This window comes from Prionailurus viverrinus, chromosome C1, assembly GCF_022837055.1.
Source record: "Prionailurus viverrinus isolate Anna chromosome C1, UM_Priviv_1.0, whole genome shotgun sequence".
Taxonomy (NCBI): domain Eukaryota; kingdom Metazoa; phylum Chordata; class Mammalia; order Carnivora; family Felidae; genus Prionailurus; species Prionailurus viverrinus.
Genome location: NC_062568.1, coordinates 122,594,303 through 122,621,827, shown reverse-complemented (window position 1 = coordinate 122,621,827; position 27,525 = coordinate 122,594,303). Strand labels below are relative to the sequence as shown.

The 27,525-nt window shown below is 38.0% G+C and overlaps 1 protein-coding gene across 3 annotated transcripts in view; it reads left to right on the top strand.

Moving 5' to 3' along the window:
* Positions 1-27,525, top strand: part of NTNG1 (netrin G1) — a 339,124-nt gene that overhangs the window by 274,693 nt on the left and 36,906 nt on the right. Inside the window, exons 6-7 of one of the 3 annotated variants that reach the window (XM_047871016.1) lie at positions 13,995-14,162; positions 19,599-19,733. The exons of the other annotated variants lie outside the window; for them this stretch is intronic. Coding sequence (XP_047726972.1) covers positions 13,995-14,162; positions 19,599-19,733 — 303 coding nt within the window. The remainder of the gene's footprint in view (positions 1-13,994; positions 14,163-19,598; positions 19,734-27,525) is intronic. 3 annotated transcript variants of the gene reach the window in all.

Here is a 27,525-nt window from a genome sequence, read left to right as displayed (position 1 = left end):
AAAAAATAGGGGGAGCACATTATTTTCTCTAATTCAATTCAGCAAGAACTTTTAATACTACAGTAATCTGATTTTTGTCACAATAGCAACCACAAATGGTATCATAAGGGCTAACATTTTTTAAATGCTCATTACAATATCGAGCAAGTATTAACTCACTGAGTCTTGAAAACAACCAGCAGATAGTGTCATCATCCCCAACTTACAGATGAGAAAGACAAAGAGAGTTTCCTTTTTTTTTTTTTTTTTTTGATCAAGAAAGAGACAAGTTCCTTGTCCAAGTGGTAGAGCTGGGATTTTAATCCAGCCCAAGCTCTACTTACCTGCACCATATCTCAAAAAAAATTTCCCCAAATAGTTATTTTCTAAGCTTCCCATAGATGCACTTTGAAAATTCAACAATGAGAGTAATTGGATCTGATTGACATTCCAGATATTTTTGTTTTTTGTAAGGGGACAGCTGTGGAGTATGTGATTATGGTCTCTATACTCCTAGAGCCAGTCTTTGGAATCTAGTCAAGGAGATTATCAAAATGAGTCCAGTCCATTTTCCCAGATGTATTGTGCCAGCATCCTTAAGAAATAGGGATTTCCACAGAAGGCTATTCTTGAATGACTAGTCATCTACAACCCCACTGGACACATGGAGGGATCCCTCCCCTCACCCCAATAATAATTTCTCAACTCCAGTTTGGGCTTCACTATGACAGTCGAAAGTTCCACTGTCAAAACATGCAGCAATAATTTTCCCTTCCCTCTTAGTCCTCTAGAGTCTCCAAAGAGCATGTACCTCATCCCAGTAGGCCTCATCCTCCCATGAACTTGAGTGGGGGCCCTGCTAGACCATTGGAGAACTCCTAGAGGGATGGAAATTAACACCTAAGGGAAACCTTAGAAATCTTTTAGTCCAGCACCTTTATTTATAAGGAAATAGAAGTCCAGAGAAATTAACAGCCAGGCAATTCCTTGGTAGCAGTACTGGGACCAAACCTGATTCTTCTGACTCACAGTGACCTTTGCCCTGCAACAAGCCACCACTTTAAGACCTTCATGTTGGCCCAAAGATATGCCTTAGTTAATTTGTGAAAAAGTGAAATTAATAAATTCTGCCTCAGGTCACCCAAAGAGGCAATACAATAGTTTTAATGCAATATATATATATATATATATATATATATATATATATATATATTTTTTTTTTTTTTTTTTTCTATTTTCAATTTCCACCTACTCAAAACAAGTGGCCCCCTGGCTAAAAATTATTAGAAGCTACATGTTATGCAAAAATTTTTCATTAGAATTGGCTATGATAACATAGAATTTGTTTCAATTATACTATTAAAATCATCTTCAATGTGCCTAATTTACTCCTGGGAATTAAACATTTGTTAGTAATATTGATTAAATATTTATTTGAGCCAGGATCTTAGAGTAACAAGAGTAAATGGAGAGTAACTGCCTAATTTTGTTTTCTTACTTAGCCTTGCAATTATAAGACAAAATCAAATTTTTAAAAAATAAGATGAGATATTAAATTAAAAACTCCTGGGGACCAAATATTGGAACATGCATGCACAAACAGTAACATGCTGTAGGAGTCTGGGGGGAGGGAGGGCACAAATTTCAGTGCCTTTTTTTTCAGGACATTTTTCCTTCCAAGGGAAAAACAGCACATAAAATTTTGTCCCATCAGAGATATGTGTAGATTAGATTGGGATTTCCAATGGGATCACTGCTGGTGGTTCTGAGTTTTGAGTGTTCAGGAAAGTTAGGCATCCCACATAATGGAACTTTTGGGGGCGGCGGTGGGGGGGAGAATGTCTAATTACATTCCCAGGCAAATACAAGGGCTACCTTCTCCCCTTCCCCCCAAGAAACCATCTGAAGTACACAATACAAAAGAAAGTTACACTCAGGTACGGATCAGATTGTGACTGAGCTGTCTACCTCGATAATTCCATACAGTCAGGTAGTTAACGATTCAAAAGTAGAATGCCCTATGTTAACTTTTTATATATTTTATACATTCCTTAACATGGAACCTCAGAATCCTAGGGGGAAAAGTTATAAAACACTAGGAAAAGAGTATGCTAAAAATAGGCATAAACAAATATTTAATAGAATATGGGATACAGTTTAATTTATGAAGCTAATTTTCAAAACTCACTTTTAAATTGATTTAGTATAAATGCCGGTCTTTACTTAAATTTCTTGGCAGAGCTTATTAACCAAACAATCATATTGCTTAATTTCATCAAGTCACTAAATACCTAACATCAAATTTACAAACAGCAGCCCCACTATGACCTGTATTTGCCTCTCCTATAAGAAAAATATGGAGAGAACCATTTCAACAAACTAAAATATTCTTAATTTGAAGCTAATAATGTGAAGGAATATATTTCCTATATAAACCCACAATTTTTTTCCAAGTAATTTCTAGAAATCATATTCATTCTCTCAAAATGCAAATTTATAGTTTTTCAGAGGTAATGAGCACTGTTTAAGTAGCCTTGTTCTGTTAATTCAGCATCTACCCAGCACCAAAATGCTCAGGTGAAAAGCAACATTACTTGCCTACTTTGCCTATACATGTTACTAAGTATCTATATATTTAGTAACAGTTGGGTACAAATGTGGAAAATATTATTACACTTTTTTCATTCTGCAGTTTTGACAGAGTAATATCAATATTAAGATTTCATCTGCCTTTGTGTACACACACACACACACAGTAGATCAGCTTTTCTAACAAATATTAAAATACCAAAGTTATAGCGAAAGTACCATGTCTTACAAGAATGTGACTTGCTATAATCTAATTATGGAGGAAACAATCTGATAATACCTGTTTACAGTGGCCTAGCCACTTGATATCAATTATTCAATTATTAGATATTTACTGAGGCCTCCTGCAAGGCTTTGCCCTTCCTCAAAGAGATCCAATCTAATTACAGAGAAGAGAAATAGACCTATGAAATTTAAACTAACAATATTAAAACTCATGCCTTATCCCCATATCAATGAGAAATCAGGAGCACAGACAGTAACTTGCTATAGGAATTTGGAGGTGAGAGCACTTTTTGTGGACTTGGGTAGTCCCAAAGGACCACACAGAAGGTGTAGTTTTGAGCTGATCTGAATGGGTGGTAGATTGGAGTCCTAAAATGCCTGCTTTAATAGTTATGCACCTTAGCAAAAATAATTTCAAAGCATCCAATCCTAAACCTAGATGTTCTGCTTTTCCAGAGTCTTTTTTTTTTTTAAATATGTATATACTGGTGAATCTAAGAAAGAAAGAACATCAGTTCTCAAGGTAACAATGCTTATAATTACCTCTGGATTGGAGCCAAAAACTCTAGAAACATAGGTTGAAGTAAAAAAAAAAAAATCATGAAGACATATACACATCTGTACATACAAGCCTTAGCTATACTAAGAAGCCAGAAATCACCAGTATTCCCTTTCTTTCTCTGAGAAATGGCATAAATAAACATAGGAAATAAATCCACTTCTTTGCAGAGATAATGGCTCACACTTAAAACATACCCCAAAGAATCTCTCATGAAAGACTAATGCAACCAGTTCATATCTGTAAATATAAATTTCAGAGAATGGAATCCTCCAGTGAGAAATTATTTCTTTCACGTTATCTTCTAGTTTCAGGCACCAGCTTTATATAACAGTTTGAAATGCCGAAGTCCCTATTTGGTTATTTGTAAGAACACTCTAGTTTATTGCAAAAGTAAATGTGTATAGCTTTGTTAGCGAAGGGGCTATCTATTTAATGTCCATTCAATGTTTTGGGAATCATCAATTGCTTGCTCTTGTTTGGTGCGGGAGTCATGTTTTGTTAAGTGCATCACAGCCAAGTTAAAGAGCAGATGTGTGGTTTGTGTCTTTGTCCATATAAGTTTCTGTTTAGACCAAATGACATTATAGCTGAAAATAACATACCCTGATTTTTCCTGATGCATGCAGATCTTCCAAAGTTTAATAGGATATGGCCGAATATTTCTTCCCTTGAGGTTTCTAACCCAAAACAAGGTAGGAGCATGTAAAATTCCTAGCAATATAAAACCCCACATGTTTAGGGGGAAAATCCCATATACTATTTTTAAGCACTGAATAACAGCATTATTGTGAATGCCATGTCTTTGAAAGAATCCTGATTCAAATATTATTTCTAATATGAAGAGTGCCCTGGAAATATTAGAGTGAAAGATATAGGGGAAAATTAGATGGCATAGAAGTTACAAGCACTTCATCAAATTTAGGTTGAATGTCTCTCCCAAGAGAAGCCTAGAGTTTTGCTGCCATCACAGTTTGGAATATAAATAATAAGCCTTAAAAACTTCTGAGTGCTGCAGGTGTCCTTCCAATGTCTCCCTTTTGCTCCTCTTAACGAAACTGACTAGTACGTCAGTTGTGTTGAAGGTCGGGGGAAAAATACATAAAGGCAGTATTGCAACCCCTAACAGACTTGTTTTCTTTTACTGTTTCTCCATATTGACTGGCAGAAATTTGAATCTCTCTCTCTCTCTCTCTCTGTGTATCTCTCTCTCTCTCTCTCTTTCTCTTCCACATCACAGTATATTTTCTCTGTTGGGGCTTCCCCTTTTAATCCTTTACAAATTAACAATTATTTCTAGCAGCATTAAGAACAACCTGCTCTCTGTCTGTCTTTAGAGCAGTAATTATTTTCTGACTTGTAACCTCAAAAATAAGTAAATAAATAAAAGAGAGAAACTGACAGCAGTGTGATTACACAGGAAGAAATAGAACTTTTAAAAACTGGGCAATGAAATTCATAAGAGGCAGTGCAATGTTAAATTCACATTAACATCTAGCCTATAGATGTATATAGACATGTATAAATAGGAGTTTATTTTAAGAGAAAATTGTATTCTTTTGCCTTCTTTCTTCTAAAAAAAAAAAGGCACATTTTTGGCTTCCACCTTCTTTCATTACATACAGGATGTTCCTTTTAAACTCTAATGAATACAGATGGAGGAGGAAATGAGCGAAAGGAGGAACCAGGAAATAGCTGCTAAGCAAACAAAATATATTAGCAATTTGTTGGGGAGTCAAATTGGAAGGGCTGCATTTTCAGTCCTTGATCAGGGTGATGAAATCGAGACTGTCCTAGATACATATATTAGTAGCAAATAGAATTATCTTAATCATCTGCTCCAAATGAATTTTTTCAACTTTCTGCATACATATGTGGAAGAAGAAATAGAGCTCAAGCTCACCCCTATTAGTATAATTCTGTGAGGATTTGGGGGAGGTTTAGTGGCTTTATTCCTTGGCAGGTTCAATGAGAGCATCTTCAGTGAAATGTCACTCAGTATTTCCCATTGAATTTCAGAGTTCAACAAATTATACAAGACAGGATCTAAGACTTAACACTTCTCCACAGTGAGTTTTGAGATGAACAAGATTATGCATTGTTCAAAACCTGAAACACACCTGCTTAATTATTTTGCTGTGTTTTCTGTCAGTGTCACTGCACAGAAAACTTTCAGAAATACCTTCAGCTAATACCAGGTGCAGTTTTTTTAGAACGTGGGTAATGAGTTCAATTTATTTGAGAAGCGGCGCACGGGATAAAGTGCTTAAACTTGAAATTTTAGCTCAAGGGGCACTTTCTAACAGAGGCCAGTTCTGTGCAGCCATAATTTATCTTGTCAACATCTGCAAAGAACGTCAGGCTCTATCTGCTTTTGCTGTTTTCGCAAGCAACTCGTCATGAATAATCGGAAAAGAAATGGCAGACAGCATACAGAGCAATCTCTGCCATTAACAAACTGATATGACCACAAAGGTAATAAATATTGAGAAGGAGACTACATTTTTCAAAGGTAGACAGATTCAAGGTGACTCTGAGACTAAGATCCATATGGTTGGCCACTGAGATTATGTTCCGTGAGGTCTAATCAGTTCAACAAAAATAATCTAACTGGCTGAGGCACAGACGAGCTTTTGGTTACACAGAGAAAATGACAGTGAATTGAGGCAATGACTGCTAATTATCTCAGCACAACTACTATTTTAAGAGAGGGTCAATAGGGGATCCTAATATCCATAATGTTACCAGAATAATCCTTGCATAACTGGACTCTTAAATGGTAATTCTCTTTGCCTCTGAAAATAAAGCTTCTAAACTTTATTACTGACAATGTAAAACCATTTTCAGCCAAATACAAGACTTCCTTTGGGACTGAAACCATCTCCCAGAAACAACAGATACAAATAGTCTCTTCATTTAGGGCTACCTTTTCAAGTGGGTTGATGATAAGTTATTACAGTTTGAACGTTTCACTATTGTTTCTAATGTTCTGTTCATTCTTTTAAACCTATCCAGTTGCTCCCAAATTAGCTTTGTCAACAGTTTCTTCTGTTCAAGTTGCAAACCACAAGAGAGGTAGGAATTCTTGGATTCATACAGTGATTTCATGGTGTTATGTGTTGTGAAACATTGCACTGTATGAATCTGGAATATCTGTGAAGTGTACCCATCAGCTTATCGGTGAGGCATGTTGACTGATACCAATCAATGCATCAAATAGTACTGAAAATGTCATCTGTAAGAGACAAAAAACTTCACTCAGAAATTTCACTGCTGCAAATGAAAATTGCTGCAACATTTGTTTTCTGAAAGATTAACACGTGAATAAACATTCAAACAGCTTAGGATCCTGTTTAGAACATGAATGTTAGAGTATTAACATTGTTGTTCATTGGCATTGAAAATAAGGAAACCCACTTACAGTGAGTTTCAAGGATGCTTTTCATGAGAACAGAATGGCAGGTTCCGTGTTTTGTGCCCATTTGACTTTTGGACAAACGAAATAGCTTATATTTTCTATTTCCATTGTTTGAAATGAAATTGAATGAATACCAGTGAAGATCAACACTGGGTTTAGCATTGATTATGACCTGAAAATAATAATTACATTACTTACTTTAAATGCAAGCAAGCAGTATCTCATCTGTGACTCATGAATAGTCCATTCCAGCTAGCATCTGTCATTCACAGAATGAAGATTTTTCAGGAAACATAAAGACTTCTGTTTTTATTTTACCATTTTCCTTTAAATGTCTTCTGTGACAGGTGTGTCTTGTTTTCCACCCTTGACTGTTGGGCTTATGTCATGTTTTTTGGTTTGTGGGGTTTTTTTTTTTGTTCTTTGTTTTTTCATGAAACACCTCTTATAAAGAAATCTGTTTATTAACAAAGTCAAAATTCAGTTTGACCCACTTGATGAAAATGACCATAATAGCTTATTTATTCCTTATTGAATAGAGTCAGATCATTTTCCAGATTTTAATTAATGTTGAGTTGGTCCTTCTGTGACGTAAAGAGAAAAAGATGAAACTGGGCCAAAGATGGGAAAGGGGAAATGGATGGTATTCAAACCATGTCTTAAACTTTCCTCACAATGTGCTTTTTACATATCAAGCATTAATGGTGCCCTTTTGAGGGGAATACAAATGTATTTGAATTTGGGGGAACTAAGTTCTTTGGAACAGACCGGCCACAGCGTCATAGGGTATCAAGCCTATCTGGGCAAGTGTGCCCATCTTAAGGCCACAGGGGGAAGATCTTTCTTTATCTCCAAAATGCAAATCCACACAAAGAAACCAAGGAAGTGGAGGAAACAGAGAAGCATTAGGGACTTTCATAGATTTCATTTCTCTTATGTCCCGTCAAGTACACTGGAAATACAAGGGGCCTCTTGACCTGGAATTTCACCCTGCATCATTGAATCTCCAGTTTCCTGGGGTCATAGCACTAATGAGGTTCAAACACATCTCCAGAGGCAGGAAGAAGCCACCTAATGACTTATCATTGAAAAAAATCCATATCGTCATCAAATGATGTATGTAGCTTCAAAAGCTACATAAGGTTGCAAAATAGGGGAGGGGTGGGGTAAGGACCAGCAAAATGCTACAGCCACTTCACTGCCACCCCTGGAGGAGGCCCCTCAGAGGCATGGTGACTCTATTAATGTAGTGAGAGGAAAATACTTTTTGAGAGTTCTCATTCCTTTACTTTCTATCTAAACTCTTTTCCCCAAATCTGTTTTGTTTCTTTTTTAATGAATTTTCATCAGCTTTCCTAACTTGGCCAAAAAGAAAAATGACCTGTGCCATATTCAGAGGACTTGATCTTATATTTACATAGGCCATGTAACATATGATGCAAGGCAACATGGCAAACAGTAAGAAAGAAGACACCCAGGGGAAGTTTAACCCCTCCTATTCTAACGTTCTTTTTCTTCCATTCTCTTTCTCTCCAACCTCTTGCTTCTGGCAACTCCTCCTTGCCCAGCCCTTCTCCAGCCAGTGTCAGTCAGAAAGAACCTTTACTTAAGAGGGTTGGGTCGTTCCTGATCTAGACCAACCACTCCTTCTAAAATACTCCTTCTAAAGTATCCCTAGCTTTAATTGGTCTTAACTAGCCAATTGCTAAGTATTGTAGTATCTTATCATAACTGTTTCATATGAGCTCACCTATTCATATGGGGGATTTTACCCCGCAGGGGACTTTTGGTTGTCACAACTCGGGGGTTGCTACTGCATCCAGTAGGTAGAGGCCAGGGATGCTTCTAAATAGCCTACAACATATAGGAAAACAAAGAATTATTTGGCCCAACGTGGAAATAGTGCCAAGGCTGAGAAACCACCCTAGACTCTGCAGGACTGGCTCATGTTGTTCCCTGGTATGAGGTGATTCTCAGGAAATATGTACTGCCAGCGGTTCCGTGCACACCATGGCCATGTGTTCTAGATGACCCCACTAGCTCGTCTACACAGCAGCAATGAAAAATCATCTACAGTGTAATCTGAGATTGAAAAACTACATAAAACCATAGAAGTTTTTACAAGTCTCCTTTTTTTCTTCCCAAAATGATCTGCATAGATGGGTAGACAACCCTCAGCTAAAATAATCAGTAACTCAGTTACACCTTGTTGGTGTGGCTGTTGTTTTTCTAAACTCTTGGGTATATGGGATGTAGCCAGACTCTGATGGAATTCAAATGGGGGAGGCATGAATTTAAGCATAACTTTCCTCTTGTGTCTGCCTGTGTTTTGCAAAAAAGGGCACCTTTAGAATCGTCACATATTCACAGATACGTTCATTTGACAATGTTCATTGAGTGCCTAGCATGTGACAGATGTTTTGAGTTCTCTGGTTACATCTGTAAACATAACACAGTCCACACTCATGTATTTATACTCAGAGTATGGGGGAAAAATTATTTTAAATATACTTTCCAGATACTATAAATTCTACAAAAAATTAAGTAGGATTAGGAAATTGAGGATTAGTATGTTTAGGCATTGCTGTTATTTCAAAGAGAGTGGTCACAAAATTTTCTTTGAGCAGAAACCTAAGCACAAAGTGAGGAAGCAAGTCACAGGGATGTCTAGGGGAAGAAGATTCTACACAGAGGTAACAGCAAGAGCAAAGGCCCCAGAGAAGTCCCTGGCATGTTTGCAGAGCAACATGGAGGCTTTGTACAAGAGCAAGGAGGAAAGTGATTGCAGTGAGCCACCAGGGAGGCCAGGGGCCAGATCAATTGGGAATGAATGCATGTAAGTTCTGTGTTTTATTCTGAATGGCATGGAAAGCCATTAGGATTATAAACAAAGGGATGTCATGACTGAATTTAAGTTTTGAAAGAGTCACTCTGACTGCTGTGTGGAGAGGAGGTATCACTAGCATGGAAGCCAAGAGAGCAGTTTGGGGACCATTGCAATAATCCAAGTGCCTTTAACTCAAGGTGACAGAGTAAGAGGTGGTGAGATTAGAGTGTATTTTAAAAGCATAGCCAAGAATATCTGCCGATTGACTGGTTGTCAGGGATGAGGAAAAAAAGACATGTCAAGAACAACATCAGGAATTTTGAGCTAAGCAATTGGAGGAATGGAGTTGCCATTTACTGAGATAGGGTGGGCTGCCTGGGTGAGTAGCAGGTTTGGGAAGGTTGACCTAAGAGCTCTGTTATGAACATGTTGAAGTTGAGATATCTAGTAAATGTCCAGGTGGAGACTAAGAATGCAGATGAGTGTGTCAGTCTGGAGGAAGTCTCACTAACTGGGGAGTTGATCTAGGCTGAAACAACTATTTTGGAAAGGTCAGCATCTAGATGATGTGTAAAGTCCGGAGACTGGGTAAGGAGTCCTAGGCTCTAGGTTGAGCCTAAAGAGCAAAGAGTTCCAAGAGCTAAGCCCTGAGTACCTGTGAGGAGAAAGGACCAAGAGGAAAAGAGAGGGAAAAACAATCATGGGTGGAGAAGAAGAAGCAAGAGAAAGTGGTGACCCAGAAGTCCCCTGTTTTAGGAAGGATTTCCTGGCAGCCCTAAAAGTCCCTTTGAGACTTATGGTTATAAACTTAACATGAGACTTGTTTCAAAATAGTTGGAGAAAAACTCCAGCCACATTTAGCTGCTGGGGTGTAGGCATGGAGAGATGGAGAGGTGGATTTAAGCAGGATCAGGTTTTCCCAGGAGACTGATTGTGGTGGACACTCGGGGTCAAGGGAGATGAGAGTGCATGAAAGGAAATCACTGTAAGGACGGACCATGGACTCCATACTTTGTAAGAAGGGAAAGGAGGACATGGCAGGTCAATGAGTTGAGAGATCAAAGAATTGTTGAACTATTAGTATCATCCCTGCAGGATCTTAATATGGTAATGTAACTCAGACTACATCGTTAATAATCATTCAAGGATTCTGTGCCTGTGTGGAAAGACTAGTTCCTAAAGAGCGGTAGATTAACAGAATACTGAAAAATAATACAGCAGCCTAATAATTACATTTGAAATGCCTTGCATTTATACACTGCTCTCATGTTTTTCAAATCATTTTCAAAGATCTTTGTGTCATTTTACATTCTCAAATATATCGTGGCCAGAGAAGACAGCTTTATTGAAGTCTCAGAAGAATCTTAGAAGTCTTAAAAGAATCAAGTTGCTACCCTGTTTCCTAGATTAAAAGATATTTAAATATCCACTTATCTTCTAAAATAAATTTATTAATATTGGGCATTTAGCTGGTATGGTTCTATATATAATTATGCAACTTACATTATTTATCTTCTCCTACCAAAATTAATAAATCGGTCTTCAAACAAGACCCAGAAACAAATAATGTCATTGTGGAAATGTATACGACTCATTGAATTCAGAGTAATAGTAGATGATAGTGTGACATTTGATGTGTCTATGGAGATTCATGGGCTGAGTCTTGAAAGTGCTGAACTTGGATATCTATAGATATGTTTTATTTCTTGGATAAAACTTTGTCAGATAGAGCTCAGCATGTACTCTTGCCATTGCGCAGATCTTACAGAACCCTTCAAATACCCACAAAGGAAATGATTTATGAAACTTCTCTAGCTTTATTCTCTACACTTTCCCCAACTTCATACCTTTGCAGGTTCTATTCCCTTTTCACCTGAAATGCTCATCCCCTCTCCCCCAAACTTCTTTTTTCTAACAAACCCTACCTGCCCTCATGGAAGACCCATTGTTAAGTCCAGTGTTAAGGTAGTTTTTGCTAATTCCCCTCAAGTTAAATGGCCTCCTCCTTAGATCACTTTATGTCACTGTTTGGCTTTCTTAGCACATGCTCTTTTGTTTTCTAGTTATTCTAACCATATGTTTGTCTTACCCACAAAACTAGTTTTTTGACAACAAGGGCTTCTTTGTAGCTCCAGCTTTTTTCAAAGCTGGATAAATTATATTAGGTGCACCAAGGGCCAGCCTGGGATGGGGAATATAAGAAACAACCACCAAGGAACGTCTTCCAGGAGGGAGAGCCAGAGGACAGGGCTGTTGATGCCCATCCCTCAGCAGTTCCAGGCAGCTCTGAAGAAGTCCTTAGGAAGCAATTAGATTTGGAACTTGGGTCTCCTTCCTGAAACCACTACTCTTGGGTGGCTCTAGGCCAGAAAGGTTTTCCCTGTTCCAAATCCTCAACCAAGAAAGGCTCTAGAGCCCTTTTAGGTTTCCTCGCAAGTCAGAATTGCCAGCATAAACAAGGTGTAACTCAGGGAGATATAGTGTATTGGAGTGATATGTTTGTTTTCTAAGAAAATTTAATTTGGTGATCTGTAATTCTATTATTTTTGTTGTTATTGTTTTATTATTATTAATATGGCATACCTTAACTACTGCATAGGCCTCCTTCCCACTCTGCTCTTCTCCCTCTGCTTCCTCCTGATCCCAGCCCCCAACATGCACGCGCGCGCGCGCGCGCACACACACACACACACACACACACACACACACACACACGACAGAGCTATCCTCCCCTAAAGGAACCAGCTTGTCTTCAGGAGCCTCCCCTTCTTCTTGCTTCCCTTTTGAGTATCTAGAATCCCCAAGGTGCTGACCCTAATCTTGGTATCTTTCACTAGTCACTATATCCAGTGTCCTCCTCTGCTTTGATACACATTTTATTTTATTCTTTCAGGACCTTGACCCTCTGCTATAGCAATCAGCTCTGCACTAAATAAATCCACACCATTCCGATGAGTACCAGCATGTTTAAAAAAAATCCAGTCTCTCTTCCTTAATCTTCGTTATTCATTTTGACAGTGCTTATTCATTGTTACTCTGCTCATCAAATGCGATACTTCCAAAGTTTATCTAAGCCAAAAGAGTAACTCAGTCCCTTGCATAATGCCTGGCACATGGTAGATCAACCCAATAAAATATGGAATGAATGAATGAATGAATGAATGAATGGGTTCAAGTAGTGGCTGTCTTTGGCTTCCTAGTGAGGTAAAATAAAGGTCAGACATTAAAAAGAGGAGTATTTTTGGATAAACTAAATAAAGGTTTTGCAGTATCACCGTTGACCTTCCTCATTAATATCCAGCTACACCTGCCCCCATATTTTGAGAAGACAAATTAGCTTCCCCACCTACTTACTTCTCCCGTCTTTTTTTTCTTTTCTTTTTCTATCTGATTTGATGGTGATTGCTACCGGTAAAGGCTTTGTCTTTACCACTTTTTTGAAAAATGTTGAATTAGATGAACAACTTCTTGCTTTAGCTGAGATGCAACCAAGAGAAAATGTAATCACTCCCCATCCTTCCCCACCTGCTCTCCTTCTCTTTCCCCATCTCCTTGTCTAGTTCTTCTCACCATCAGGACCTCAGCCTCAGAGGCATCTCCAACATTCTGGGAAAACAAAGAAAGGAAATCTGGGAGTACTGTATAATCACTAGCTACCTAATCCTTCTTTTGTAGTGGACTCAGCTTGAAATTTGAATGAAAAGGAAATCTTCAGAGCACTTTTCCCATACAAATCATCTCTCTGTTTTTTGTATTTTCTCTCACACATAAACAAACATCATATTTGGCCTGATGAAAGGCTTACAAAGGCTGTCTTTTCTGTTAGCATTTGGAATAAAAATAGAGAATTGTTTAGTCCTCCAGATCCCTATTAAATTTGCCACAATTTCTGTGAAACCCTGACCGAGCTACTGTCTTAACATAAATGATAACGAGACTAAACAAAGAAGTCATGGGTGATGGCAGGCTCAGGCCCTAGATGCTCACATACTTCCCTCCCTTTTTTTAAGAGTGCAAATGTGAAGAAAAAAATGGGGAAGTGATGTAAAGACAGTAAAGTTCTCAGTGTGCAAAAATTAGACTTTTGCATCAATGGCGACCGAGCCTTCCCAAATTTTAAAAGGTGTACACCTGCAAATGCTTCTGTTCATATTGTATGCCAAGAATTAACACTCTTTGGTCATGTTCTGAATGTCCAACCTTTCTATCCTGCTTGAAACAGATGCTACTTCCATGCCAGTCACAACCACCTGTGGTCGCCATGTGTCATGTTGCATCACATAGATGTAATGCCATTCTGCCATCTTTTCTCCACTCCTCATTTTATCCAAGCATGTAGTGTGCTATTACTCTGCTACTGTATACACTCTGTATACATTTCTGTTCTTCCTTGCAAGATTGTGAATGCTTCGGCCACTCCAATCGATGCAGTTATATCGATCTGCTAAATACAGTCATTTGCGTGAGCTGTAAACACAACACTAGAGGGCAGCACTGTGAGTTATGCAGGCTGGGCTACTTCAGAAATGCTTCTGCACAGCTGGACGATGAGAATGTGTGCATAGGTCAGTTCCATTATAATTTCAGCTATTGTTCTGTGCCTTTCGAGCTATGGGGAGCTATTCAAGGTGAAGAGGCTGTTAACTTGAACCACGGCTGAGCCAGAATGAACTTTCTCAATGGAGAAAACATCCTTGTGGTAGACTTAAAATTCTCTTGTGCCGGTTGAATTGGGGAATATATTCTGAATCCTTATGTTTTTGTTGCTTTAAATATGATGATCTGGAAATCTTGTTTAGAAGATGAAGAATTTTCTATCAATTATTCTTTCTTCCTTTTTTTTTTTTGCATGAAATCTTAAAACCTGGTAATATCAAACTGATCTTAAACTTATGTTGTACATTCAACTTTTAAAATGAAAACTCATTATATGGGACTTAATTATAGATATGAGAAATTAGGATAAACTCTTGCACATAACTGGTAATCAACAAACATTGATTGATTAAAAATATTGCCAATTGGAATTGAAAATCATTAGCAACTGGTAATATAGAAGTTTGCCTGACTTTTCCATCCATAGCAAGGAAATTCCATTTATTTAATTTTCCTAGCCCCCCAAAGCAGAAGCAATTTCTCAGAACTATTATAGGCAATGAATTCTCATAGCTTCCAAGGTAAATAAGGAAAAACTGGGTCCACAGGATTCCCTTGAGCACTATCCCCTACCCACCATGACTACTGCTCAGGTCAACTGGAGAGAGAACCTGTTTTCACAGACAAAAAAATTTCTCCCACCTTTTGCACAGTGGAACCAGTCTTTAAGAAAGGGAGCTGATGGAAAAATAAGAAACAATAAATGGAATTTCACTTCATAATTTACTTTGAAGAAATGCATATATTTGAAATGGTCAAGGTACATGTGTGTCTGTTACCATACCAGTAGGTAAATACATTGGCAACTAATTTTCAAAATAGAATTTTTCACATAAAGACTAATGTAAATTTTTTAAAAATGCAGAAAAATGACAGGTGGTTTTTTTCATCAAAAAAGAAATCTAATCTGCAATTCTGAGATCATTGTCTTCTGATTAGGTCATCAAGATCATATGGCTACTTGCCCAGAATCCCATAAACTAGGTCTACAAGTTGTTGTGAATTCAGTTAGACCAAGTTTACATAATACTGTTGATATCTACAGTATGTTCTATTTTTCCAAGTGCCTCCTTATTTATTATTTGTGAATTAGTGGAGAGATCACTGGACTTAGAGACCGGAGAGCTGGGTTCAAGTCCCATTTTGCTATTTAATAGCTGTATGTCTTAGGTAAGTCCTTTCAGAACTCCCAGTCAAACAAACTGGGATCATATGGAATGCCCAGGAAACACTTGGTAAACTGTGAACTGACTTGCAAATATGGTTTGTTTTTGTTTTTGTTTTGTTTTGTTTTGTTTTGTTTTTACTTAATCCTCATTAACAAAACCAGGGGGGGTAAGTATTCCACTGATAATTTCCTCTATTTTCTAGTTGAGAAAAGTAAGGTGAAATGAACCAAATTATACAGCTTTAGCAAAGAGTTAGCTTCCTGACTTCAGAGCTTGAACGTCTTCTCCCAGCTACCCTGACATAATTAGCAAAACTAAACTTGTCAGACTTCTTACTTAAACGGTATGCTTTTTGGATGACAGTAGCAATTCCACCATGAGTTTGTGAACAGTAGTTCAGTGGCCTTTATAACAATCGGGGTTACAAAGATTTGAGGCTATTAATAACCCAAAAGACATGTAGCTGTCTGAGTTTTGAATGCAGAGCTACACTTCACTGAATGTCATTTGTAAAAATATATAAATGTCATACTATAAATACAGAAACAAGAGAAAAGGTAAAATAAATAGGAACGCAGGAATAAAAATCATTTTCATAAAATACCTAAGATTAACATGTTTTAAAGTGTTAATTTCATAGTATTTTAAACAAATCAGAGAAAAAGGCCTTAAAAGAAAAGATTTTATTCCATAAAATTTCTAATAGCAGGTAACTTAACAATATCCCAAAGTGTTTTACTCAGAGTATTCTTTCTTATAAGCTTTGGCCTTTTTCCAGTCCTAAAGTAATTTTATGAAGTATAAAATCTGCACTTACTATTTAATTTTAAGAGGTTTAGTCCTGTTGTAAATCTATTTCTGATTATCTACAGGCAGGAAGGCAGCCTGTTTAGGTTTTGTCTTTTGAATAACATCAACTAGTGATGAAATATGAAAAAGCTGAATATACATTTCTTCTCCTGCCTAAAAAAATCAAGAGCATTTGTTATCTCCATTCCTAGACAGTTTGTTAGTTAAAATTATAAATCTTTGGGGAATTTTTTTTTATTGAAGCAAACATGTTTCTATTCAGTATTTTATACTTTCCAAACCAAGTAAATTGGTAAACACAAAGATGAGAACTTTTAGGTACCATTAAAATTGGCTATAATATTCCCCCACATACCAAAATTCCTTAAATTGCTGCCTTTTTTCTAAGGCGTAAAATTGTTTGTAAAGAATGCTTTGGAAAATGTAGCTAGCTGATATATGCTATAGTCTATCTTTTGTGTTTAGTCTATATATATGTACAATGAATCAATAACAATAAAAGCTATGTCCTATAAGAGCTACGGGTTCCACTTTCCCACTTGAAGAGCTGCCTACACACCAGGCTAAGGCTGGAGTTTGCTCTCTGAGGGCCATTGGTAGCCTGTGGCTCCCTATTGCCAAGGTTTGCCCTAAGGGAAAGCATGAACTTATTCACTCTTTTCCACAGTTAAGCTCCCCAAAGGGCTCGAGCCAGGACTGAGAATTAAATTGAAGAGCATACATCACAAATAGTTGAGTTTAATACCTTTTTGTATAGAAAGCACTAATGAAAATGAATGGATATTTACCCAATTCACTTTCACAGAATTAAGCACCAATCTCAGAAAATTTGAACTTCATCTAACTCTTCTCCAAATTTAAGGGGGAAAAGAGGCATTTTGCCATCTCTTCAACAAATGACAATGAAATCCACCACACTTGCTGTGAGGGAACAGGCCAAATCTCGACAAAATATATAGACTGCATTGAAGTACGTGTCGTAAACTATTTGCGTCATTTTATATTATGACAAATATAAAATGCAGGCTATTCCGTGTTGCCACAGTGGTTGCTGCTTATTGGTTACTGGTGAATTTCCCCATTTTCATACAAATTCCAAGCACAGCCATGTCTCCAAAGATGCATGTAATTACCCTGTATTACGCAGCAATTACATGAAGATGACACCCTTGCATGCTTCTGTTTCATATAAACTCAAGCATTAAGCAGGAAGTTAGAGGATATGTGGTTCGTGACCTTGGGTAATCACTGCTAATAATCTCTGGTAACAAGCTTGACATCAGAATGAAACACAGGGTTCAGCATTTGCTACTAAACGTATCTCAAATTATGAAGTATTGTCTTCTTATTCCCCTTGAAACCCAAGATCAGGTAGTCAGAGGTACCTTCTATAGACAGGATACTTCTAATACCTATAAATCAATTGTACTGTAACTTTTTAATCAAACCTCCAAAGTATTTCATGTTATTTTTTAGCCTAACAGTCCTGCATATTCTTCCTGGTTTAATGTAATAAAATATAATACTCCAAGGCCATCACCAATATCTACCATTGACCATGGTATTCTTTAAAAAACTAAGTTATTTGTACATAAGGTGGTAAACCTCTCCTTGTCACTTATTTTTCCTACTGTTTGTATAACATAACACTTATCACCCTTCCTGTGACAATCACTGGTTTAGGTGTCCCATGTTTAAAAAAAAATTTGTTTACTTTCTTTGCATCTAAATCCTTATATTAATATAATTGCTATGGGCTAAATGACTAGACTGGTGTGTGGATTCCTGTTGGCTAGATATAACTGTACTCCCTGGTTTGCAAAATGCTGGTGACTCACTGTCAACTTATGCACTTGAAATAGTAAGAAACATTAAATGTTGAATAAGTATAAGCACAGACTTATAGTATAAATATGTACACAAAACATTTTAAAGCCATACAAAATTACTATTTAAAAAAATCTTTTTAAACAACTCCCATGTACACACATTAAAATAGAAAATGATGACTTAAAATAAAACTCTAGTTATTAAATACAAACCAAGCCAGGCAAGAAGGGAACATTTTAGTTTATTTAGTTTTATTTTTACCTGCATATGTCACTATCACTATTAGTCTTATCAATGCTTATATCACCATAATGCAGAACTCAAAAATTGACTAACATGAAATAAATCATAATCGTAAGGTCTTCCACATTTTCTGAAGACATTCTCCAGTTGATTCCTGTAGTAAAACCAGAACAAAATGTCCAGTCCTCTCTATAACGTTAAACCTTGAATCTCTGTTGCCAGTCTAAAACACTAAACTTGATGCTGTTAAGCTAAAGCTCTCAGGGCTTCCGTTGGTTGGTTGGTTGGTTGGCTGGTATGATTTTACTTGTTTTTTTAACCAGAAAACCTTTTAATAGGACCCTTTTAGTATAAAGGAAACTGAGAGACAGAGAGGCATAATGACTTGTCCAAGATTATACAGTGGGATAACAAGGAAAGAAACTTTGGCCCCCAAGTCCCCAAAGCTGCAAACTAGCTGTTATTACCTTTCAAACTAAAGGAAACCTAAGGAATCCCCACTTCAGGTTCAGCCTTTCAGCTAAACAGAGTTTCAGAAGCAAAAGTATCCTGTATAAGAGTGTGTGAGGAATCCAGAAAACACTCTATTTACTCTTCATTGGACAAAGTTGTTTTGTCCTGCCAGGAGACATTATGATGAAATATATGTCTCAAATTATGCCTATGTTGAAATTTACTTGGGATTACAAAATTTATTTTTCTTTCATGATTGTTAATCTAGGCTGCATAAAAACCATACTAACATGCCTAGCAGATAGAGTATCTAAAAGCTCATACCAAACAGTATATATATAAATAAGTTAAAGTGCTTTCCCATATCATAAAGTAAAAATGCCTTTGAGTGAACAAAGTGCATTCATATTGCACTTTAAAAATGTTCAGCAGTTCTCAAATATTGAGTGTAACGGATAAGGCCATTTGAATAATTTAAAACAGATTTTACACTGATGGCATATTGATTTATCCTTGATATACAAACTTCTCATGGTGTTCATTAAACCATCTAAAAATGCCCTAACAAATGGAATCTCTATTATGATCTGTTAGCCATGAAGAGCATAATGTCTTATTTCCTGGGAAGTTTTCAGTTAATTTCCTCCCATATCATAAAAACAGCATCACAGAAGGCTGAGGAAATAAATAAAGGGGCCTGAGATAGCTGTATTTGCCAAAGCATTTCATTAGTGGACATCTTTCTTTAAGTAAGCGATGCATTTAAGTGACGCTCCTGTGTTGATAACCTATAAGCCATGCAGACTTGTCTCCAGCCTGTGTGTTGTCTTGTTTCTACAGAGTGTTATTGTAACCCTTTGGGCTCAGTCCATGATCGTTGTAATGGCTCAGGATTTTGTGAGTGTAAGACGGGAACGACAGGGCCTAAGTGTGATGAGTGTCTGCCGGGAAATTCCTGGCACTACGGCTGTCAACGTAAGTAACTCTGGGAGCTGCCCTCTGCCTGCTGCAGCATGGCTGATCTGCTTGTCCAGGCCGGTGTGTGCAGCTTCTCAGAGCAGAAAAAGACCCAAGCCACTGACAAGCTTTAAAAGCTACTTAAAGCCCCAGCCTATGTATAGGAGAGAGAGCAATCCATCAGCTGTCCAGCCAGCTTCTTTGAAGCCCATCTTCTTCTCCTCTGAATGCAGGAGCAACTTATATTGAAATATTGTACTCAGATCCATGTACCTGGCCAGACCATAAATTAAGTGGCACAATAGGGACCCAGCGTGGAAATCCTCACCGCAAAATGAAGGGTGATGTGGATGTGGTTAATATATTTCTTGAACTGAAAGCTACCTCAAAGCTCCAGAGTTCATAAATTAAATGATATCTACATAACTTATTACCACCCCTGCTCTCACACCCATCACTGAATCTTAACCAGAAACCTAAGGGTAATAAATCTAAGGGATATTTAAATGCCAGGGTAAAATAATGAAAAAAAATCAATATTGATTTTAAGCCTCTGAGGTTAGGCACCATGCAGTGAGACTTAGACAGATGCCATTTGGTTCAGCCTCATTTCTCTGAGGATTATCAGACCTTCTTAAAAGCTTGTCAGGCAGGTGGCATGTCGGTGTATTCGGGGAACAGAAATTTAAAAATCTGAGCAGAAGCTTCCTTCTGTCATTCATAACCTTTTCTGCTTTTTCATTATGCACTAACTTGTGAGTCTATCCATACACATTTAGCTTACTAATATTAAAGAGCCACCAGGCAAATCCTCTAGAGCAGTGCAGTCCAATAGAAAATTGTGCAAGCCACATATGGAATTTTAAATGTTTTGTTACCCACATTGAAAAAGAAACTGAGTTTAACATCTTATTTTATTTAACCCAAATATCTCAAATAGTATCATTCAACATAAAATCAACATCAAAACTATTAAAGATACGTTTTTTCCATACTGTATTTGAAATCAAGTGTGTGTTTTATTCTTACAGAACATCTCAATTAGGACTGACCATATTGCAAGGCCTAATAGCCACATGTGTCTACCATATTGGACAGCACAGCTCTAGACATTTTTTGTTTGTTTGTTTTTCTGCCTTTTTGGGATTGTTTTGTTTTGTTTTTGTTTTTGTTTTTGCTTACTTTTCACTTGAAAACAATATCAGCATGCAGGAACTGTCTAAAGCTAAGTCCAGGGCCTTACAGAATATTTCACCAGCCACTCGTTGAATTTATACTTATCTGTAAGCTACCCTTCTACGTAATGTAAAGCCAAAGTGAAATTAACTGCCATCCTATTGTCATGGGTGGCAGAAAACTGTGGTGATAGTTTGAGAAATTTGCCATTGAGTGTGCCAAGGTTAATATGGGATCAAGGAGCTGGAGGTGAGCATCTCCAGCCATGCTGGAGAGGAGCATTAGAAGACAAATAGTCAGAAGTCATGCAGCACACCTGCACGTGAGCTCTGCATAAGGCCATGGTTAAAAATCGTACATGCTATAGATTCCTAGAAGGCACCTTAGGGGTATGGATGACTTGGTGGATCCCAAGGACCATATGAGGAGCCAGGACTCAGCGGACAGTCATTGGTCCTGGAACATCTGGATGTGGAGGTCCAGAGAATGCCAGCAGCCAAAAGGAGAGAAGGAAGGACAGACAAAGGAAGGACCCAAAATAGGTCCAAGACTCAAGGCATAAGGCATAAGACTTTACAATTAAGACACACTTCTCTAAAAGAAAGATCCATGTAAATTTCCTGATGCAACAGGACCTGAGGAATGGGTTCCTGTAGTATAATCAGAGAAAGACATTAGAGAGGAAAACTAATCTAGCCTTAGGGGAAATATATCCCAAAAAGGTCCTAACTTGATTTTTCTGTATTAATTGTTGGAGTATTATAAACCGATATAATGTCATCAAATTTTCCCTTCTGGAATTGGAAGACTGTATTACACGTGGCCTTACCACATAAAGGCTGTGCAATATAGAAAACTCTGTACCTCAGCTCCAGCATCTCACATCCTTGGTATGTATGGATAAATGAGATTATGGAAGCGAATGCTTTATCCTCTTGAGTATTTCTTGAGTACCTTCCATGAATTAGGCATTGAGGTAACAGTAGAGGCTACAAGGATGAAGAAAGATAGCTGCTGTGGACATATAGGCATGGAGTTCACAATCTGAGGTAAGAGGCTAACCTTCAACCCAATGATTATGAAAGAAGATAATCAGAACTAAGAAAGACCTATAGGTGTGCTTTTAGTGAAGCCCGGGTGGGAATTGTAAGGCTTCCCAAAGAAGTGACATTTGATTCAGTACTGAGGGATTAGTAGGAGCTTTACAGGAGGGAATTTCTTGAGCAAAAGTGAATGAGCTAACCCACTATGTTCCAGAAATACCAAATAGTTTTGATGTGATGGGGGATGAGGGGTGTGTGTGTGTGTGTGTGTGTGTGTGCACGCGCATGCATGTGTGTATGTGTTGGGAGGGAGGGAAGATGTTGAAAAGGCAACCAGAGACCAGATCATATGGCTTCATGAACACTAAGCTGAGGAATTTCTTCTCACTGGGGAGGAGACAGACACGGAATCCATCATACAGTTTTAAGCAGCGGAATGAAGTTGTCAGATTTTGTTTTAGAAAGATTATTCTGGCTGCTCTGTAAAGGAAGGACTGGAACAGGATGAGATGGGATTTGTTATATAAATTTAACATATTTCAAATACACCTTTGAGTATGCAATAGCTTTTTCTCACTCTGAAATATCCTTTCCTTCCCTCAGACCCACCCACATAGGGCTGATATTCTACATAAAAATATAGAAGTTCTGCTGTCAGTTGATAAATGGCTATGGCATGAGGATCCTTAAGTGCCTTCCCCAGGATCTCTCAGACCACCCCCAAGATCCAGCAACTACTAGGGTAATACCTGTCATAGTAAGGTGCCTCCAGCACCAGTATTATATAACAGATATCATTCTAATTAGTTGGCGATTATAGGTTGACAAATATTTTTCATATCACTCTGTGTCTGCACACACATGAATGTACTAAAAATAAGTCCCTCAAGTCAATTCTGTCTTTCTCTCTTCCCTCCACCCTCCTCCCCACCCTACCCCCCACACTTCTACTGAGATGAACCCATCCTTGAGTTAGCCACATTATCAGTGGCAGTAATTAACCTGACAACAAGAAACCAATGCCAAGAAGAAAGCAGTGGTAAATAGGGCTGGCAGTGGTGCTGGTAGCCATGAGCAGGGAGGAAGCAGACACACTTAGGCTCTGGGTTTGAATTTCACCTCCACCTCCTACTACCTGCAAGACTTAAAGGAAATCACTTGGACTCTCTAAGCACAGTTTTTCGTCTTAAAATGGGGGTATACTAGGACCTAACACATATGATAATTGTGAAAATTCAAGGAAAGTAATGAATGTGGACTTTATGGTACATAGTAAGCACTCGATTATTATTATTTAATTCCAAGCACATGTTGATGTGTCAAAATTCTAGGCAAGAATCTGTGTTTAAAAGTTATTGTACAGTGATAGTGCAGAACATCAGCAAGCTGGGCCACTATTGAAATTCCAAACTGTGGACTTAGGAAGTTCTAAAAAGCCCTTTATGATAAGCAAGGCTGATTTAAGAGATTGGAGCAAAGCTGACCCCAAAAACAATGCTATGGCTTCAGCAGGCGAAATGAAGAACTCTAGGTTCATAAGTGAACCTTCTCCCTCAGGGGGCCACCGATTGTGTGCTCCATAAATGTAAGCTGCTCTCTCTGACATAAAAGGTGAAACACTTGAAAACCATTGGAATGAATGGTCTTTAGACAGCATGGAGCACACCCAATCTAGGAGAGAAAGGAGAAAGAAAAAGATTTCAAGGACACCAAGCAGAATCTAAATTAGTGTTGAGGTTACTAATAGAAGAATGAGATGTTGAGGAGAAGGAGGGTTTTTTTTATGTGCCCCTCTGAAGTTAGTGAAGAGGGATGAACCACATCCCAGAGAATAAAGTTAAACCATCCAAAAGGAAACCACGTTCCATGCTTCACATAAAACACGGAGGGTTAACATGTATTGGGAAGTAATGAAACACTTGTTCTAAGGAGATGGACATAGGGGAGGTTGGGGGTATTTTGGTTTGGAAAATTTAATGGAAATAGCCACACATAGAACCAATGAGGCTGAAGAGAAGGTGTGTCATTTCCCTGGAGGACATATAAGACACATTAGAATATCATGCAGTGTATATTAAGCTACCAAGTATCTCCCATTTTTACCTAGTTTATATGAATACTAATGGTACTTTCAAAAGAACTTATAGTCTGAATATTTGGACTAAAGTCCAAAGATTTGGTAACATAGTTCAGTGTTATGATTTTGAAAGATAACAGAGCATGTAGGAAATCAAGAACTAAGTACATATAGCAAGGGGAAGGCTGAGATTCAGTGGCTGGATCATGGCCTACAATATCAGAATATGGGTTCTTGGAAGGGATCAGTACATATATTACTGTGAATAGAAAAATGAGTGTTTAGCAGAAGACTCAATGGCCTGATCAAGAAGATTTTTAATTAAGTTTGAGTAGGGTATTGTCAAAATACCTTTATAAAACTGTAAAAACTGAACACTGTGGCAAACCACAGAGTTAAGAAAAGAAGACAACAGTTATTCTCAGAAGAATAAGGGAAAGTTGGGGAACAATACTCTATGGCTTAGATGTTTTCCTTCCCAGAGAGAGCACAATGGTTATATTCATTTTCTACTGCTACTGTAGTAAGCTACCAGAAACTTAGTGGCTCAAAACAACAGAAATGTATCTCTTAAAGTTCTGTATTTAGGAGTCCAACAATAATCTCACTGGGCTAAGATCGAGCTATTGGCAGAGTTGTGTACCCTTCTGGAGGTTCTAGCAGCAAAATCTTTTTCCTTGCCTTTTCTAGCTTCTAGAAGCCACCTGCATTCCTTTGCTCATGCCCTCCTTCCTCTACTTTCAAAGCCAAGAACTTTCTATCTCTCTTTGCCTTTCTTCCATTATTACATCTTTCTCTGACCACAGCTGGGAAAGGATCTCCACTTTTAAGGACTCATGATTAGATTGGGCACACACAGATAATCCAGGATAATCTCACTACCTCAAGGTCCTTATGTAATTTCTCTGTAAAGTTGCTATTGCCATGTAAAAGAACAGGTTATTAGGATATAGACATCTTTGATAAGACAGTCAACATTGCCTACCACAATAATCATTGATAATGTCAATTTTTTAATGCCAAGGATAAATACGCAGGCATCATGGAGATGGAATGTAACTCATGCTCAGAATAAAGGTATGCAAGAATAAAACTAACTTGAAAAAATACGTTATAGGGTTAGAAAAGATTGTCATGGGTCGAGAAGGTATAGACTCACATTATGAATTAGAAGATAGAAACAGTGAAATATTTTTCAGTCAAGACCAAGAAGCTTATAGAAAAGGTATTGTAAAGTGTATTATAGACCACAGAGCTATTTGGAAGATACAGATATTTTTCAAAGCCAAATTAGAAAATCTAGATGCTCTGGAATCTTCCAAAATGAGGGAATTCAGATACCAAGACATTCGTTAAAAGATGTGGTCTACTAATTGTTGACTTGCATTGACAAGAGTGGAAAAAGGAGTCAGGAAACTAGTATTACCACTGGGTTAGTACAGAGATGGTAGTATCACATAAGTGAAGAAATGTTAATAAAAACCTTTAAGGGACATTGTCCCAAACCTTAAGAAAAATTCAAAATATCCTTGAGGGGCGGGAGTAAGATCTTAGACCCTTATTAAACACACACACACACACACACACACACACACACACACACACACACGCTCTTTTTTTTTTTTAAGAAATAAAAGAAAAAATTGTTCCCAATAGATGACCTAAAATAGAAGACTTCTAAAATAACCAACATGGCTATCCAAGGGTTCCCAACAGGGTTTTGACAAACATTTAGTCCTCACTGTGTGCCATACACTGTGCTGCAAATTAAGGCTAAAAAATAGAAGTTGCAAAAATGTAGGATGGTATAAAGTTGTGTTCACAGTTGCTTACGTCACAAAGATGTGGCAATCTCAGCTCACATTCAAGCTCAATTCTAGATAGCAGTATGTCATGAGCAGCAAAGAAGCTAACACAACTTGAGGCTGAACAAAGACCAAAAGAAGTTATAGTCCTTCTGACATGTGCCCCAAGCAGCCCACGTCAAGAGTCTAGTCCTGGGAGACCACATAATAATGCAGCAGATAGTGATGTAGGAGAGTTCCATCTTTGGTGAAGGGATTTTCATAAAGCAAGCTGAAGCAGGTTGACACATGTCAACCAGGGTTCAGAGGGCTCTTATGTAACAAGTGGACATGTTGGTTCAGGAAGATAGAATGGAGACCAGTAGGTAAAAGAGAGAGGTGGGTCTCAGCATTTTCCAACAACTATTCTCCCCAGCTGTTTTAAGGATATACAGTAGAGTGCCTTAGGTAATGATAAATCCCCAGACTCTGGAAGAGTTCAGAGAGAAGCTGGATGGGCTCCTGTGAGTGATGCTTTTGGGAGAGTTTCTGCCTGAATGAATAGTTGAGTGAAAGGACCTCTAGAACCTTTCCAGCTTTTTGGTTCTAGTAGACCAAGTCAGTGGGCCAAGGGAAGGCATCATGAGATACCTCAAGTTGTATTAAGAACTAGTTTGGCCATTCAGCTGTCCTCTGTGCTCTTGCCTTTCCTTACCAATGGGTAGATTCTCATGCTTCTCACTGGCCATGTTCTCCATCCTCACTTCTTGGTAAATCCTTTTTTTCTAGAAACTAACTTTTCTCCTACTATAGATCAGGATTCTTTCTTTTATTTTCTTTTTTAATTGTTGTTTTGTTTTGTATGAGATTAACGTCTACAGACCTGTCAACTTGTGATCATTAAGGTGATGCTTCCAATTGCTTCACTGAGATGAAGATTATACCTCCCTGGACAAATACTGTGAACCTAACTTGTAACTTTTCAATTGCCTCCAGTTGCAGTGACCTGCTATTTGCTGTGTTACATTAAAACATCCAATTCACATTTCACCAGTTGACCTCACATTTTGAATCCATTGACAGGTGGCACGTCACTTAACAAGGATGTCCGTGATGCTTCAGCGCATTTGCAGGCCCAAACATATGATTTCACTCATTTTGGCTCTTGCATCTCTATCACTAAACGTGAATGGCATCACTGAATCCAAGTTTTTAATTTCCTTGCTAGCAACTTGAACAACAGTCTCATCTCCCTTGCTGAGCACCACATACATAACAGTGATGAAAAGTAAATAGTTGGAAGGGTACTTGATGTTACTGTTGTTCAACTCCTAAGGGTGGGAAGGAAGTGCTCATTAAACAGAACCAGTAGGAGCCTCCCTGAGGTAATTTAAAAAGGAAAATATTAGGACGACAGAAGATAGAAAGTGGCAATTTGTAGGCATTACAAATAGGCTTGGTAGTCCTCCTGGGGAGAAAAGGCTCATTTTGTCATCTAGAAGAGCAAACCCCAGGGTTGCTCTCAGTTGTGAAATTTCTCCTGATTCAGCAGGACGTGGCCACAGCAGTCCGTCATGCTAATAGCCATCACTTTCCAGTTCCAGTCCTGTTTCCCTTCCATTCTTAGCATAACTTTAATTTGGGATTGGGAGAAAAATCCCACCAATCTCCAGTACATCAGGGACCTGATGCCACCCATGAACAGGGGAGCCAAGGCTTACCCTCATGCC